The 15,415-nt window shown below is 34.6% G+C and overlaps 2 protein-coding genes across 17 annotated transcripts in view; one reads left to right on the forward strand and one right to left on the reverse strand.

Moving 5' to 3' along the window:
- Positions 1 to 9,484, forward strand: part of PKD2L2 (polycystin 2 like 2, transient receptor potential cation channel) — a 40,751-nt gene extending 31,267 nt beyond the window's left edge. For 3 of the 4 annotated variants that reach the window (XM_061151376.1, XM_061151374.1, XM_061151377.1), the window contains 2 exons: positions 5,365 to 5,477; positions 5,935 to 7,211. In XM_061151376.1, the coding sequence (XP_061007359.1) occupies positions 5,365 to 5,477; positions 5,935 to 6,031 (210 nt within the window). In that variant the 3' untranslated portion in view covers positions 6,032 to 7,211. Of the gene's footprint in view, positions 1 to 5,364; positions 5,478 to 5,934; positions 7,212 to 9,432 lie in introns of those variants that run through there. The other variant, XM_061151375.1, reaches the window with a different exon arrangement.
- FAM13B (family with sequence similarity 13 member B) overlaps positions 7,314 to 15,415 on the reverse strand; it is a 100,608-nt gene continuing 92,506 nt past the window's right edge. For 12 of the 13 annotated variants that reach the window (XM_061151361.1, XM_061151372.1, XM_061151368.1 and 9 more), the window contains 6 exons: positions 15,158 to 15,241; positions 14,836 to 14,931; positions 12,675 to 12,758; positions 12,416 to 12,579; positions 11,769 to 11,870; positions 7,314 to 9,688 (listed from right to left, as the gene is read on the reverse strand). In XM_061151361.1, coding sequence (XP_061007344.1) covers positions 9,565 to 9,688; positions 11,769 to 11,870; positions 12,416 to 12,579; positions 12,675 to 12,758; positions 14,836 to 14,931; positions 15,158 to 15,241 — 654 coding nt within the window. In that variant the 3' untranslated portion in view covers positions 7,314 to 9,564. The remainder of the gene's footprint in view (positions 9,689 to 11,768; positions 11,871 to 12,415; positions 12,580 to 12,674; positions 12,759 to 14,835; positions 14,932 to 15,157; positions 15,242 to 15,415) is intronic. The other variant, XM_061151369.1, reaches the window with a different exon arrangement.

The raw sequence follows: 15,415 nt of genomic DNA on the forward strand, positions 1-15,415 counted from the left end.
GTGAAAAATTAGAACACTGCTCTACTTCTGGAAGCTTCCCACTCTCCAATATACTGAGAAAGAGAACAGCAAGATTGAGAGATCAGAATAAGCAAACAAGTATGTATACTGCTAGAGTAAGGGTTCTCATTATCAGACAATGGAATTGCATAAATGGAAAGGTTGAAGGTTAAAATGAACGTTGTATTGGATTAGAAACGCAGGAGTGTGTGTCTGTGTGTGAATGTATCTTCTAGTTCTGTACATTGAGAAAGCTAGAGTGACATCCTAGTAGCAATGACACAAGTGTCCAGACACTGGGTTTCCAAATACCACTCTCCTCCAAAAGGAACCAGTGCTCCTTGGAAGTACAGTTAATTCCAGGACTGGAAAGTATAGGTGCTTTATACTACATACTCCACATAGAATGATGGAAATTTCATAAAAGGACACAAAAAGTCAGCGTTAATGGGGCTCCCACTGGCCAAGGCTGGGACTACTTAAGCACTGTAATGAATTTTAATTTAAACCCATGGAATAAAAGAGGATTCCATGAGTCCACACTGATCTAAATATTTACATGAATGAAAGTCTGAGGGAAGAATAGTACATTTCCATACCTCTCCACAAAACACTTACTACCAAAAGAAAAGGAATAACATTAGGGTAGAGAAGTCTGGAATCAGCACCACTAACAATACCAGAACTAAATTAAAATCACATGTCATCTGATAGAACACCAAGAGCACACACAATCTCTTCTGCAAAATTTTCATCAGAGATGCACAACATGACAAAACACTACACAAAAGAAACTGAGGGACATTTGTACAAAATACTGGCCTATATTCTTCAGAAGCGTCAAGGTCATGAAAGTCAAGGTAAAGCTGAGGATCTACACCAGACTGAGATTAAAAACTAGGTAAATACAGTGCATAATCATGGACTGGATCCTTTTACTATAACGGGCATCATTGGAACAACTGGTGAATTTGAATGGGGAACTGAGGATTTAGATGGTAATAATCCATCACTATTAATTTTCTGATTCTGATGACTATACTCTGCATATAAAGGAGAATGTCCTTATATGAGGAAAATACACACTGAAGTATTCAGAGACAATGAGGCATTCATGTTGGCAATGTTAAATACTTCAAAGGATAAAAAGTATTTGTGTTGTTCTTACAACTTTTCTGTAAGTTTGAGATTCTTTTAAAAAACAAAGCTGTAATTCAATAAGCCATTTCTGAAATAAAAGACAATATAAACTTTTAAAAGACATCTACTGTGTACCTGGGAAAAATTACCTAAATGAACATGAGACTTGTCCAAGTAAAACTTAAATTTACTTAGAAATCTAAGAAAATTAGATTAGCACAGCATTCAGCACCATAAATCAACAAAACACCTACAATATATGCAAGGAAAGAAAATGTAAGCCAAGGTTTTTTATATCCAGCAAAGCTGTGCTTCAAGTAGAAAGGCTCAAACAGTTTTGAAATGTAAAAACTTGGGGAATACCACTGTATGCTTGAGGATTCTATGTGAGGATCATCTTCAGCCAAACAAGAGATGATTGAGATATTTTAGAAAAAGAAGGGAGAAGATACAGCATAGAAAAAAAGCTACTTATTTCATATGTAATGGCTAAAATGCTGAAGAATTATCATTTAGAGTTAACAACCAAAAAGAAGAAGCTTTACATATTTAAGAGTACAGTAATAAATATTGATTTATTAATTTTAAAACACATTTTTCCATATTTTAATATCTCTGAAATTAAGATGTACCTTAAAATTGATAACATGCCGTATTTTAGCTGGTAGCAATATTTTTCCTAAATAGCACACAGAATGGTGTAATGGGTTTTACAATAGACTCCATCTCTTAGATAAAAGATAATATGGTAATATGATTAAATATACTTGGGGAGTAGAGAGGAAAGAGATGAAGAGGAAGAAATTACAACCCAATTTTTGTTGAACTTCTTTGGTTCTTGTGGAGGAAACCAAAACAAGAAAGGGATGACCTAGGATGTATGAAGATACATGACCACAAAAACAAAAATACATACATTCCTAAAAGGAAGCAGTACCAAAACTGAAGATATATCACATGGTAAGACTTTAAATATACCTTAAAACAATATAACTGTGACCAGATATATCTGATATATCAGTAAAGACAAATAAGCTTAATTTACTTTAAAAGAAAATGTTTTCAGATTGAATCAAAGAGCAACACCTAATTCTATGTTATAGCCTAAAATATATACCTAAAACAAAGTGACTTAGAAAAGTTAAGTATAAAAGTATGAGCCAAGGTAAAAAGGCAAGCAAAATTATCAGCAGATACAACTTAATGTAAATCAAGGTAGAATTCTAAACCAAAAGTTCTAAATGAGACAAAGGGCACTTTATAAGGCTAAGATCAACTTTAATAGTCATGATTATCTATGCACCAAATAATATGGCATCAACATCCATCAAAACTACTAAACTTAAGAAAATGGAAAACACTTTAGGAATGCACTAAAAGTAGAGAACAGATCAAGAAAAAAAAATGAAAGGATTTAAAAATACATATGTAATGAATAAAGTGATCGTACAGTTATGTACTAACCTGCATACTCTCAGAAGATATACCTGGTTTTTCAAAAATCCACTCATGAAAACAGATATTTTGGGCCATAGAGAAAACCTCAATAAATTGAAAATAATATTTATCAAAACTGAGCCCAAAAGAGAGACTTTTAAATCCACTCTATAGAAGAAATAAAGTCATCAAAGAACTACTTCTAAAGTAACTCAGGCCCAGATGGTTTCACAAGGGAATTTTACCAAATTTGTAAGGAATAAATAAATTCAAGCTATTTGAATTGTTCCAGAGCAAAGAGAAAACTGAAAACTTCCAAATTATTTTTATAAAGCAAATATATAGTGATTCTATATGGCTGGTAATGGCTGTATTCCTCAAAAAACAAACAAAACAGAAAAAGAAAATACCACATGTATCATAAAGCAAAAATCCTAGATAAAATATTAGAAAACAGAATCCAACAGAATACAATATGACTCAGATATGGTTTATTCTAAGATTGTAAAAATGATTTAAAACTATATAATCAACTAATTAACATAATTCATTCTATTTATAAATCAAAAAAGGAAAATTACATTATTATTTTCCATAGATGCTGGATATTTGGTAAGATTCAACATCAATTTTGAGGGGGAAAACAAAACAGGAATCAACGGACTCTTACTTGACATGATAAAAACAAATTTACCTCACCCCAAAGCTAGCACCTTACCTAACAGGGAAAAACTGGACATGTCAAAGACAAGACAAAGATATATTAAAAGGATCAGTCAAAAGAATTAAGCAGGAGAAATATGCAAGGAGTACAAGAGTTGAAAAGGAAAAAGTAAAAACTACCTCTGTTTGAGATATGGTTCTCTTTTTCAGGTATACAATGAACTGAAAAATTATGACAAAAAGATTAAGTAGTAGGAAAAAATAATTTACATAAATACAGTCATCATGTCATATATGCAAACAGCAACCAGTTCATTAAATATTATAATAAAAGAATCTATAATAGCAACAAAATAGAAAATGCCCACAGATTAATTTTAAAACATTTAAAACCAAGATAAGGAAAAATTGAAAACATTCCTTAAAAACAAAAGTACACTTGACCAAATGACATACTACATGTATGAGTGAGGACCTAGTCAGGAAAATGGAAATGATACTATGTATTTCAAACAGAGAAAATTACAGAGAATTGGTTACACAGGTACTGGAAGATAGAAACAGTAAAAACACTGAAGCAACTCATAAATAATAACTGTTAGGAGGATAGTACCACTCCCAGGGCTAAGGTTACAAAAGATGGGTTTATCAGAACCTAAGACACTTAAGAAGGGGCCTGGAGCTATTACTCAGACCTCTGGGGTCACCTCCCTCCCACCTCTGCTGCTCCTGATACTTCTTAGGGAGTGTGATGAATCTGCTTCTGGGGAAGCCAAAAGAAGCTGGACCTTTGCAGCCTGGAGCCAAACACTGCTGGAGATAACCATCACTTGCAGAAGCAATGCTGGTAGAAAGAAAACAAGAACCTTCTCCCTGCCATCATCCAGTAAGGCAGAACCTAATAAATCTGGTAGCAAGGGAGTCTGGGGAATGAGGTTTGCAAAGCCTGAGACCCAGCATCAAAGCGTATAAAAGAGCGTAAGAGTGTAAGAAGGCAAATTTTCAGTTGAGAGATATTAGATAAATGGTCAGCCTATTTCACCCCTTCGGCAATTTAGTACACATTTGATCTTCCATAAAATGACAATATTTCTAGTTTCTATCTAATAAGATGGAACTATCCTATATACAAATGAAAGCACTCTTATTTTTTCCCCAGAAGGGGAGAAGCAAAGTACCAAGAATAACTGTGGCCATCTCTGGACGACATTAAGATCTGTTCAGCTCGAATGACAATTCCTTAAGAACTCAATGTTTAAAATAAATGAGTTTATTTTTAGACATGGAAGTATTAAGAGGCACTGCTCAAAGAATTCCCTGGCTTCCAAACACAGCCCTCTCTGAGCCCATTTTGTAGCAACACCAATTTCTCCTTGGTAACTTGGATGAGTCACCTCCGTCACTTCTTTGCCTGCTCGTTCAGTAACCTGAGGAATCCCAAATAACCAGGTGGTGATCTCAAACTCAAGTTAACTGTGTCCCTTGGTGGAGGTACACTATCTACAAGGGTCTGTTTCTTTGGACCTTCTCAGTTACCAATCAGTCATCAGTTAGGGTCCAGTCCAAAAAACAGAAACATGTTAGGTAGTTCAAAAAGGCGGGTTACATCACAGAATTCATTTCTGAGCATGAGAGGACTGCAAGAACCACTGTGGAACGCCAAATTAATCCGCAAACAACTCTAAGAAGCAGCTACCACCTATAGGGAAGAGGTGGAGTGACTAGAACCTAGGAACTTGTGCAAATACCCCCACCTAATTGTTGCTCCATGAGGAAATGTATCATTTATCTATGAATGTCAAGGAAAGCTTCATAGAAAAGTGATGGTTGATATGGGTTTTTTGAAAGATGCATATTTCACCAGGAAGTGAAATGGGAATAAGCCAATATTCATAATTTTAAAAACCCCTAACCTGCTAAACAGTTTTAACACCAAGTTCTCTTGGTGACTCTGCTTATGCATAAACCTCAAAACCAGGCAGGGCAAAAAGCCAGAGCGGCTCAAAAATCACAGCCCTGGAGAGTAATGTTAAAGATTCTCAACCCTGTGATGCTTATGTGCATAGGCCTAAAATAGAGAAAAATATAAAGGTTGCAGTATATGCTTTTCCTCTAACTTTACAGGAGATTCAGAGTGCAGAGCAGATGAAAAAATGGAAAGAGAGACTTGAGAAAAAGTATTATTCTACAGAAATTCAAGATGACTACCAGACTGTCACTCAACAAGAATTCCGAGAGTAAGCATTTGTTCTAACCAGGGTACTATGGAATATCATGATATGAGGACTGGGGACATCCCACAATTTTCCTGATGTCCCCAATTTTCCTGAACCCAGAATCTTATTCTGTTAAGATGTCACATTTTTTCCCAGTTTTTTTACCCAATTTTAAAGTAACATAGAAAGCATAAGACTCCATTTATTTAAATGGAAGGTGAGAGTAAGACCAATTGCTTTTGTCCTTACATCTCTAGATAACAGGAAATGCCACTTATACTTGACATGCATAGTAAATACTGTGCTCCACGCAGCTTTAAAATATTAGATCTGTTAACTGGCCATGCTAGGCATGTTTTGGGAGCTTAAAACACTATCCTCCCACTCAAAGTATTTCACAATAGGCGCTAATAACCTACTGTCCCCTTACATACAAAAATGTTACTGACTCATTCTCTCCTTCTAAATTATCCTCTAGCCTCTTTTTATATGCTGTGGAGCTGGAGAAAGAATTACACTATGTCAGTTTAAAACTAAACCGAGTGATGAGGAAGGTTTCCGCTCTACAATACTGAAAAAAAGTGGAGGTGAGAATCTGTGATACAATCATGGAGCATTTCTAACAATTTATTCCTGAACTGAGTTAGTTCCTAAATTTGTCCCCATTTCAGGTACATTTTAAAAGCACAAAACCAGCTACCATCAAACTATCATCAGGGTCAATGATAATCATCAAATTATTTCTAGGAATGGGACACAATATATAATCCATGCATATTACAACATGCCTCCACAATACATACACACAGGTACAGGTAAAGACTTTTATAATAATGAGATTTATTATTAAATTCTAGGAATGAAAATGCAAAGTATAAAATAATACTGCTTTTAGTTCTTGGGGCAGGTCTCTAAGTAAATGGTTAAGTAAGTAAAGATACTTTTCACAGTGTTACAGAGAGTATAAGAACTGCTGGTATTCTCATCACACACCATGTTTCTAACTTCATGGGCCAATAAATGTTTAGAATCTTAGAAAACCATATATAAGACCCCAGGTAAAATAATCTCACCTCCATTCTTCCTAGTTGGAAGTCTCCTGGAAAAAGGCAAAGTGTAGAACAAACTTCCCAACCACCTACAGAAATTTCACTAATATCTTCAAATGATAAATTCATCTAGACAGTTTCTAAAGTTAACACTTTCGCAAAAGTGCTTCCTCAATTACTTTATAAAGCAAAATATCCTTGAAATAGAAAAAAAGAGCAAAGCAGGAGCTTTAGGGTTATAAAAACACAAGTTATGTTTGGAAAGGATAAATGAGGGTGCTGCAAAAGCCCTGTTTGGATGGTTACGAAGTTGTGAATGGCTGGCATTTGGGAAACTGCAAGGAAACTTTTCTAATAGAGGTTACATAAGCCCTCCTAGAAAAGCCACATGTTCTCTTAACCTAAGCAACATTATTTGACCATAGACTCCCATGTTGTGCTCAGCAGTCCCTGGACTGTAAAACTCAAATAAAGGAATTGTTAAATATACTCACCTTCCTCAAACCAAGCTCTTCTCTTAGACACTGTATTTCAAATTTTCTTAATAAGATAACTGACTGTAATAAGAAATGAAGACTATTCTCTCTGCATCTTCTCCCCAGATTTCCAAAGAGAATCAACAACATGGCTCTTCTTTGTCTTACCACTCCCTAGAGCTATAGCCAGTCACGTGGTTTAGTAACCCTGCAGTCTCTCCACATGGTCTCTGGTTGGGGTAATTCAAACAGAGCCTGAGAACATTAAGGCAAGGGAACACTTGAGGTTTCTATTTTTCTTTTTTAACATCTAGTGAAAAAAACAAAAAACATTTACAGAGACTTAGAACATTAAAGTTCTTTTATTACAAAAGTCTATACAATGAAGTGCCAGACACAGCAATGCAATGATACTTACAGTCATATATATCTATATATTATTTGTATATAGATATACAGTTTTTACTTGTACCAAAGTAAAATTATCACAAACTGCCTAATTCTACCACTTACTGCTGAACTAGGACACACAATACTGTCACACAGCATGCATGCTGCTAGGCTACTTTTTATCTATTCTACTCACAGCCAAACATTAACAGTGAATAACCAACATCATGAAGCAGCTGTTAATTCTAAAATGAAACCAGTCGGCCAATGACTTATAAAAATATGGTACTAATATAGATTTAGCATTATAAAGAAGGAATATATTATTTAAAACATTTAAATAGTGCATATGGACATTTTTGCATGTGGTATATAAAATAAAACATTCATATAAAACAATACACAGTGCACATTAAATAAGATGTTTGGATATACTCCTGTCTGGAGACTAAAAGACATAAACTAAATGCACACTGCATGATGAATTCAAAATCAAAGTGATAACATCTTTTGGTGTTTTCAATTTCACGATTCTAGGTGTACATTATGAATAACCAAGCTGTATCAAAACGAAACCACATGAAAAGGGCTGGATTTAGTGCTTTATTCCCCAACGTGTTCACTACCAAGGAACATTCCCTCCCCCCAAAAAAGGCATTGCACACAAAGGTGAAATGTGAAGTACTAGAAATGCTACTTATTATCAAGCTACTTCATGTGCTATGTAATAGTGCCAGAAGTCTGAGGTTCATGCTTCCCTCATCTTATTAAAGGATGCTGCAAAAGTCCATTTTTGTGTGAAACAAATTATGAATATTAGCTAGTTAAGAAAACCATGCATGAGTCACTGCATGCAAAACATGGGCACAAAGTGAGACACACATCCATCCAAAAAAGCACCAGGAAAAAAATTAACACTTAGATCAAGCCTGATCAGAATATGCTGTTAATGACTATTACATTGTTAGCACAAATAAAGTCACTATTCTGTGAAATTAATTAGCAGAATTATACCAGGAAAGAACCTGAAGAAAAGCCATGCAAACCCAAAGGAAAGAAGATATGCTTAGAAGGTATGACAAGGGGCATACCACAATAATCACATAGCCAGGTGCTTTAAATAGCATGTGACTGAGCAAATCCCTTTAGAGGATGTTTTCTTCATGGATTTTGCTAATTAAAAAAAAAAAAATGATATATCCCACCAAAGGTACAAGAAAAAATGCAGTGGTATAGCCCTTGTTAAGAATAGATTCACTTCAGGCATATAATGATTCTTTTGCCAATTTAAGCCCATTTGATTGAACACACAGATCTGAGCACCATCAGTTCCTACATGCTGACATGGCTATTTTCTCACATTATCTGGAGGTGGGTAGGGGGGAAAAAAACGCAGGATCTAATCCAGACAAATCACATCATCACCAACTGATAAACTGCAACTGAGGAAACAAAGAGTAACTTAAGTCCCAAAGGCAGCATGTGATATAATTCAGTTCTGTGTGTGATGTGTGGTGTGTATTTTCACTACACTAATAAGCAAGGTCACTTTTTGGTCTAGCCATTGTTATCGTCATCCAGGAGCTGTGTGACCACTGAACTGCAAACTTTTGCTAACATACTATGGATGAAAAAGCGTCACTTTGGGCATTTAACAGAAATAGGTTCCATTGTAGGACTTGAAATTTCAGTTGATTTTGGTTTTTTAAGAAAACATGGAACATAGTTGCATATGTGCACATTTATAGGCTTTTCTTTCAAATTTTCAGTCATTCTGTAAGAAAAAGGCAACCGAAGAAGAATTCAATGTGAAGATTTTCCTCTCAATTTTCTTGAGTAATGAGAAACAAAATAATAAAGTTGGTAATAACAAAAAGCTTCTATCTTCAAAGTTCTTAAAGTTGAAAAGATAAAATATTAGTCTTTTAATAACACGATGTATCTGCAGTACAAAACGAAGAAAAGTGGGTGTTTGCTAAAGGTAGAGAGGACAGTCTGTGGTTAATATGGAACATCGCACTCCCTAGATAAGGTCTACTTACCCTCCCATCATTTCTCTAGTGGCACCACCAGCAAGTATAAAATGCAACTCTCTGAGTGCCTGACAGAATGAACTTAAGTTATCAGCCAAGTACACATGATGATAGCTTCAGGGAATACAACTGATTTTATGATGTTGTCAAGGACCATATTTTATATGGATTTTGAAGAATCTTGTTTGCTGATAAGAACTTCAAGAAGCCTGAGCTTGGCTTTAATTTTCTTGTACTCCCTGTACTCCTCAAGCACTGGAACACGATCCTCTTTCTGGGCATTCCTAGGGGAAAAAATAAAACTTAGAGATCATCTGGAAAATAAAATCCCAGAAGTTGTCATAATGTGAGACAGAATATTACCCAATATAAGCTCAAATAAAAAACTGCAAGAAAAAAAGATTATTGGGCTATTTCCCTTCAACTGAACAGAATATTCCTAAAATACTTCGAATTCTGATCATCATTGATACTGATAATATCCATTAATGTGTTTGGATATAATGTGTTGACACATTAATGGACATTATCAGTATCAATGATGACTGGAGGTTATTAGAGATAATCAAATATTTTAATAAGACATGCATTGCTAGACTCTGTCAGGTCTGTAAGTGTATCTTGAAGTTCTAGAGAATTACAGTGAGTCATTTCATATATTACTTAACTCTGGCTTCAGTGAATTAAGATGCAAAACATCTTACTGGTAGCAAAAAAGTCATCTTTCTCACATTATATTAGGGATACAATAATTCAGTTTAATAATCAGGTAAAATATTGAACTATCCTAATTATAAACAAAGGTTTTTTTCCCAATAAGACAAAGAATTAGAAAGCACTTGGAAGATGCACTTGAGATTTTTTTTTTTAAGCCATACATGCCACCCTACACAGAAGACTCAAATACAGTAGTTTTCTCTTATCCATGGGGATACATTCCAAGAACCCTGTGGACGCCTGAAACCAAATCCTATATATACTTCACATTCATACCTATAATAAACTTTAATTTATAAATTAAGACACAGTAAGAGATTAACAATAACTAATAATAAAACAGAATAACTATAGCAATTCACTCTAATAAAAGTTATGCAAACATGGTCTCTCTCAAACATCTTATACAAATTTAATGCCTTTTTTCATATTATTAATAACTAAACATTTATCATGCATTGGACCATAACTTTTATAGTCTGAGGTTTGACAGCAAAATTAGTACGAATTTCTTTTTCCTTCTTCACAATTTCATGGATAGATTTGTTCTTACTATAGTTCTTAGCAACCTCAGCATATGTTTATTTTTTTCCCATGACTGATTGATTTTAGAATTTTCTTTTTCTTTCCCTCTTTTCACCTGAAGTACTCTATGGCTTCTCTTTGGCATATCCGAATTGCTAACATATCTACTCCTGTGCTTTGAGACACATTAAGTTAAATAAGGATTAACTGAATACAGGAACTGAGATATTGTGATGGCTAATCTGTTAAACGAGATGGATACTGAGTGACTAAGAGGCAGGACATGCTGGACAAAAGGATGATTCACGTCTTGGGTGGGCCAGCACAAGATTTCATCACACTATTCAGAACAGTTAACGATTTATACGTTATGAACTGTTCATTTCTAGAACATTCCATTTAATATTTCTGGACCACAGTTAATCATGGTGTAACTGAAACAGACACAAAACTGATGCGGGAGAACTACTGTTCTCCCATTAACTCCCATTAACTAGAGTTAATGGCTTGGTAAGATCATCTGGTAACATGGAAAAACTCTTCTGAGGCTTGAGATAAATTGTCACTTCTGGCCACAGTCTGAATTAGAATGTATTTTCCTTAAAGTCCCACTGGGTCAACTGTGCATTACCCAGTTAGATAAAGGCACTTGGCCATACTGTATTATAGGAGCCACAAGACTGCCACACTAATACACACCTTGGAAGTATGTGTCCTAGAATGAGACAACACACAGTCTAAGCAGCCATGATCTCAGTAGAAGAATCCAAACTAACTGAGAATAACACACACATTTGGGACCCTTTCTAAAAGGAGATCTCATTCACAAACACTTCCAAAAGGGTAAAAATACTGAATTAAGGAACTTAAAATAACTGCCACTCAACCACATCTCTCTAGGACAATACTGATATATTTTGTCAGATGTTGTCTACTCCAGCTCTAGCTTTTTCTTTCCATTAACAGCAGGGCTGCAAGGAATAAATGAATGTTTTTTATTTTTATTTTCAATGCTAGCATCCTTAAATGCACATTTCTATTCTTATCTATTTATTTCAATATATGGGCAGGACATGTGACTTAAGAAGAAAGAGAATTAAATTTTGTGATGCTCAAACAAACCTTCCATTTTGTTGATAAAATGCTTCTTCAAAGTCCCGTAATGTTTTACGTAGTTTCTTTTTTTCTGCTCTGGCTTTCCAAAGTTGTTCCAGTAATTCGGGCCTAAAATTGAAATGGGAAGAAAACATTTGAAAGGGTACTTTAAATTCACCATGTTCTTAACAGTGTTTCTAACCCTGGCTGCAAAATCAACTCAGCTGATGAGCTTCTGGAATAACCAATGTCTAAGATTCACCTTGGAGCAATTAAATCAGAATAGCTGCTTGTAGGGCTCAGCATAAGTACTTAAAACAAAAACAAAACAACATTCCACATGATCCTAAAGTGATGCCAGGGCTAAGGATTAGAATCCAAGGCCACATCAAGTAAAGACGCTGATGGAGCATAAACTAACAGATAACTCTCAGCTGGTTCCAGCACTCTGTCATACAGCAAATGTAGGACTTTAGTTTCTTTTAATTTTTATCACACACTAATTTTCAATTCAGAAAACGTGAATAACAACATATTTTGTAAAGCACACTTTCTAAAATCATTGTATTTCTTGAGCACTGTATTCATTCTCTCCAAGTATTCAATTATTTAACACTAAATTTTTTGAGTATTTCTTACATAAACAGGCTAAAATCACAAACCGGCATACGTACATAGAAGCTGCTCGAGTACTTGACAATCGGAGATCTAGAGCCAGTCTTTCCTGATTTTCTTCAGCATCAGATTCTGAGTTATCCAATGATGACTGTGCCTGTACAGCAGTTTTCAAGATATCACTTAACTCAGAGGACAGACAAACACCATCTTCTTCTTCTTCCTAAATATATATATGCAAACAGAGAATCAAACATGCCATGGTTTCAACTTTTCCTTTAGGAAAAAGATCACAGAATGATTTCTCTTAAGGATTACCTTGATTTCTTCAAAAAAATGTGCAGTTTCTCCCTCTATGATTGGCTGTAACATCTGACCTCTTCGTTTGGTGGATGGAGATCCCTGTGACAATAAACATACAAATGTCACATTTTTAGTATTTAAGGAAGATTCACTTTGTTATTACAGATAAAGTATAACAGATCTTAAACTTTATTTTAATGATCTTAATCTTTATCTTCAAATTCCTAACCATATGCTTTAAAAGTTTTTAGGAATTTCTGACTATATTTTTGCTTTTTACTTGTTATGTATGCATAAGAGTGATAAATGGTAATTTACGTCTAGGTAATTCTAAAGAGCTCATTCAATGAATGTTTTTAAAATTCTAACTAATGAAGTGTTACTGATAATTTAATTGGGAGCATTTTTTCTTTTTAACAAAGCTGTCAACTTTCTTGGTCTGAGGACCCCTCTATATTTCTTTTCAAAAAAAATAACAGTTCACTAAGATGTAATCCATATACCATAAGATTCACTCTTTTACAGTATACAATTTAGTGGTTTTTAGTATATTCACAAAGTTGTGCAACCACCACCACTATCTGTTTCTAGAACATTTCATCACCTTAAAAGGAAACTGTACTCATTAGCCCTCTCTCCCTACCTCATGGCAAACAACAATCTCTTTTCTGTCTCAATGGCCTGGTCTATTCTAGATGTTTCATAGAAGTGGCCTTTGTGTCCAGCTTTTTTCACTTAGCCTAAGTGTTTTTCAAGATTTATCCATGTCATAGTGTGTACCAGTACTTCATCCCTTTGCATGGCAAATAATATTCCGCCATACAGATATACCTCATCATATTTACCTATCAGTTGGCTGCAAATCTGGATGGTTTTTCACACTTTAGCTATTATGAATAATGCTACTTTTAAGACATGCCTACAAATTTATGTGGACAAATGTTTTCAATTTTCTTGGGTATATCCAAGGAAGAGAACTGCTATGTTACATAGTAACTCAATGTTTAAACTTGTGAGGAACTGCCAGTACCAGTTGGCAGTTGGAAAAATGATTCTCTCCTATTGTCTTGGCTTAACTTTTAGACTCCAAATTTTTCTTTATAATAGTCAAATTTAGGAGTCCATAAGATCTAGAAATGCTTCCTATAGACTCAGTTTTTAAAGACAAACCTGTGGAATTCTAAGGTGATTTTCATAAATAAATTCAAAGACTAATTATACTATTATAGAGTTATGAAAACGTCAATGACACACAGAAACACTTTGTAATCAAAAGATAAAATCAGTATTAAATAAACTAGCTATGTGTGAAAAGAGTATAAACCATACATGATTCACTGTTCAAAGAAAACTGCTTATATCTAAATAAAGTTCTGTTGAGTGACAGCCAACTAAAAAAATGGTCAGTTTATAAAAGAATGTTTCTGTAAGGGCAAAATGTCGAAGCCTAAAGGGAACCCCTATTCAAGAGGCCATCAACATAAAAATGGCCAGCAAGTTTAAGCAAACTATAAGTTCCAAAGAATGAATTCCCTGATGCAGAATGGGCTACCTGCTGTCTTCTATTAGAGCCTGAGACACAGGCCCTACCATCTAATGGTTCACTTGGAGATAGCACTCAATATGCATGTAAGTTATTAAGAGTTTTCTTTTTTTCTTAAAAAAATGCACATATATATGGATATATAATATTATTTTAATAGACTTTTTCATTTAAAAAGATGAAAAAATAGGTTTATATTATTCTGCAGTTAAGGGAACTAATAGCCATCACAAGAGTGATGTATTTTCAAAGACTTGAATTTAAATGGAAAGAAATTAGGCAAGGGTCTGAAATATGAGTTTTTAATTCTATAAGTAGATGACCCTGAGCACATCACTCCTGAGTCTCAATTTCATCACCTGTGAAATGAGGCTACCATCCTCTATCTGTTGTAACTTAACTTGTCAGGACTTAATAACATAATCATGGATTAAAATGCTTGTAAGAGTGCCTGGGAGATAGTAGTAGGCACTTATTAATTTCCTATTATTTTAAAAGCAGTAACCTCACCTTACATACACAATCCTTGTTACCTTGGCTATGTATTTCTCCAATATACTACCATGTGGATTTTTTTGGCAAGAGTGGGTCTTGGTAAAATGAACTAGATAAATACTCGCATGTTTTACTTACAAGGACAGGAGTGATGCTAGCTCTTGTCAGCATCTGTTTTACAAGTCTGTATCTATCATAGAGAGGTTTAACAATATGCCTTTCTTCCCTGGTCACCTGAAGCAAGAAAAACGGAAATCACCTAGTCATCTGAAATCTAAAATTTCTAAAATATTAGGCAATATGACTTCCCTCCAATTTTTAAAAGTTATTTTAAATAAGCAGGCAATCATCCAAATGTAGGAAACAATACTCTAAGGAACAGCTCAAAGATGTGGGCCACAAAAGTGATTCATGTTCTGTAAGAAAGAAAATCAAATCTTTTCATCAAGAGAAACATTACCGGCCTTCCATGTTGACTTTCATAATAAAGAAGACTTTTCTGGAGAGTTGTTTTCTCTTCTACCAAATGATCTTTTGTCATTTTCTAGAATAAAAAAAAAAAAAACCCTCCCATTAGCTACATCATTCCCTTCAGCAATGTAAGTAATTTGGTTGAAAGGATCAGCCCATTACCCTAGCTTAGGTTAATAAGAACACATCTTTTGCTTATGGATTTGTAGGCAATGTTTTTCAGTCTCCTGGAGAATCTGGTCTTCTG

This window comes from Dama dama, chromosome 9, assembly GCF_033118175.1.
Source record: "Dama dama isolate Ldn47 chromosome 9, ASM3311817v1, whole genome shotgun sequence".
Lineage (NCBI taxonomy): Eukaryota > Metazoa > Chordata > Mammalia > Artiodactyla > Cervidae > Dama > Dama dama.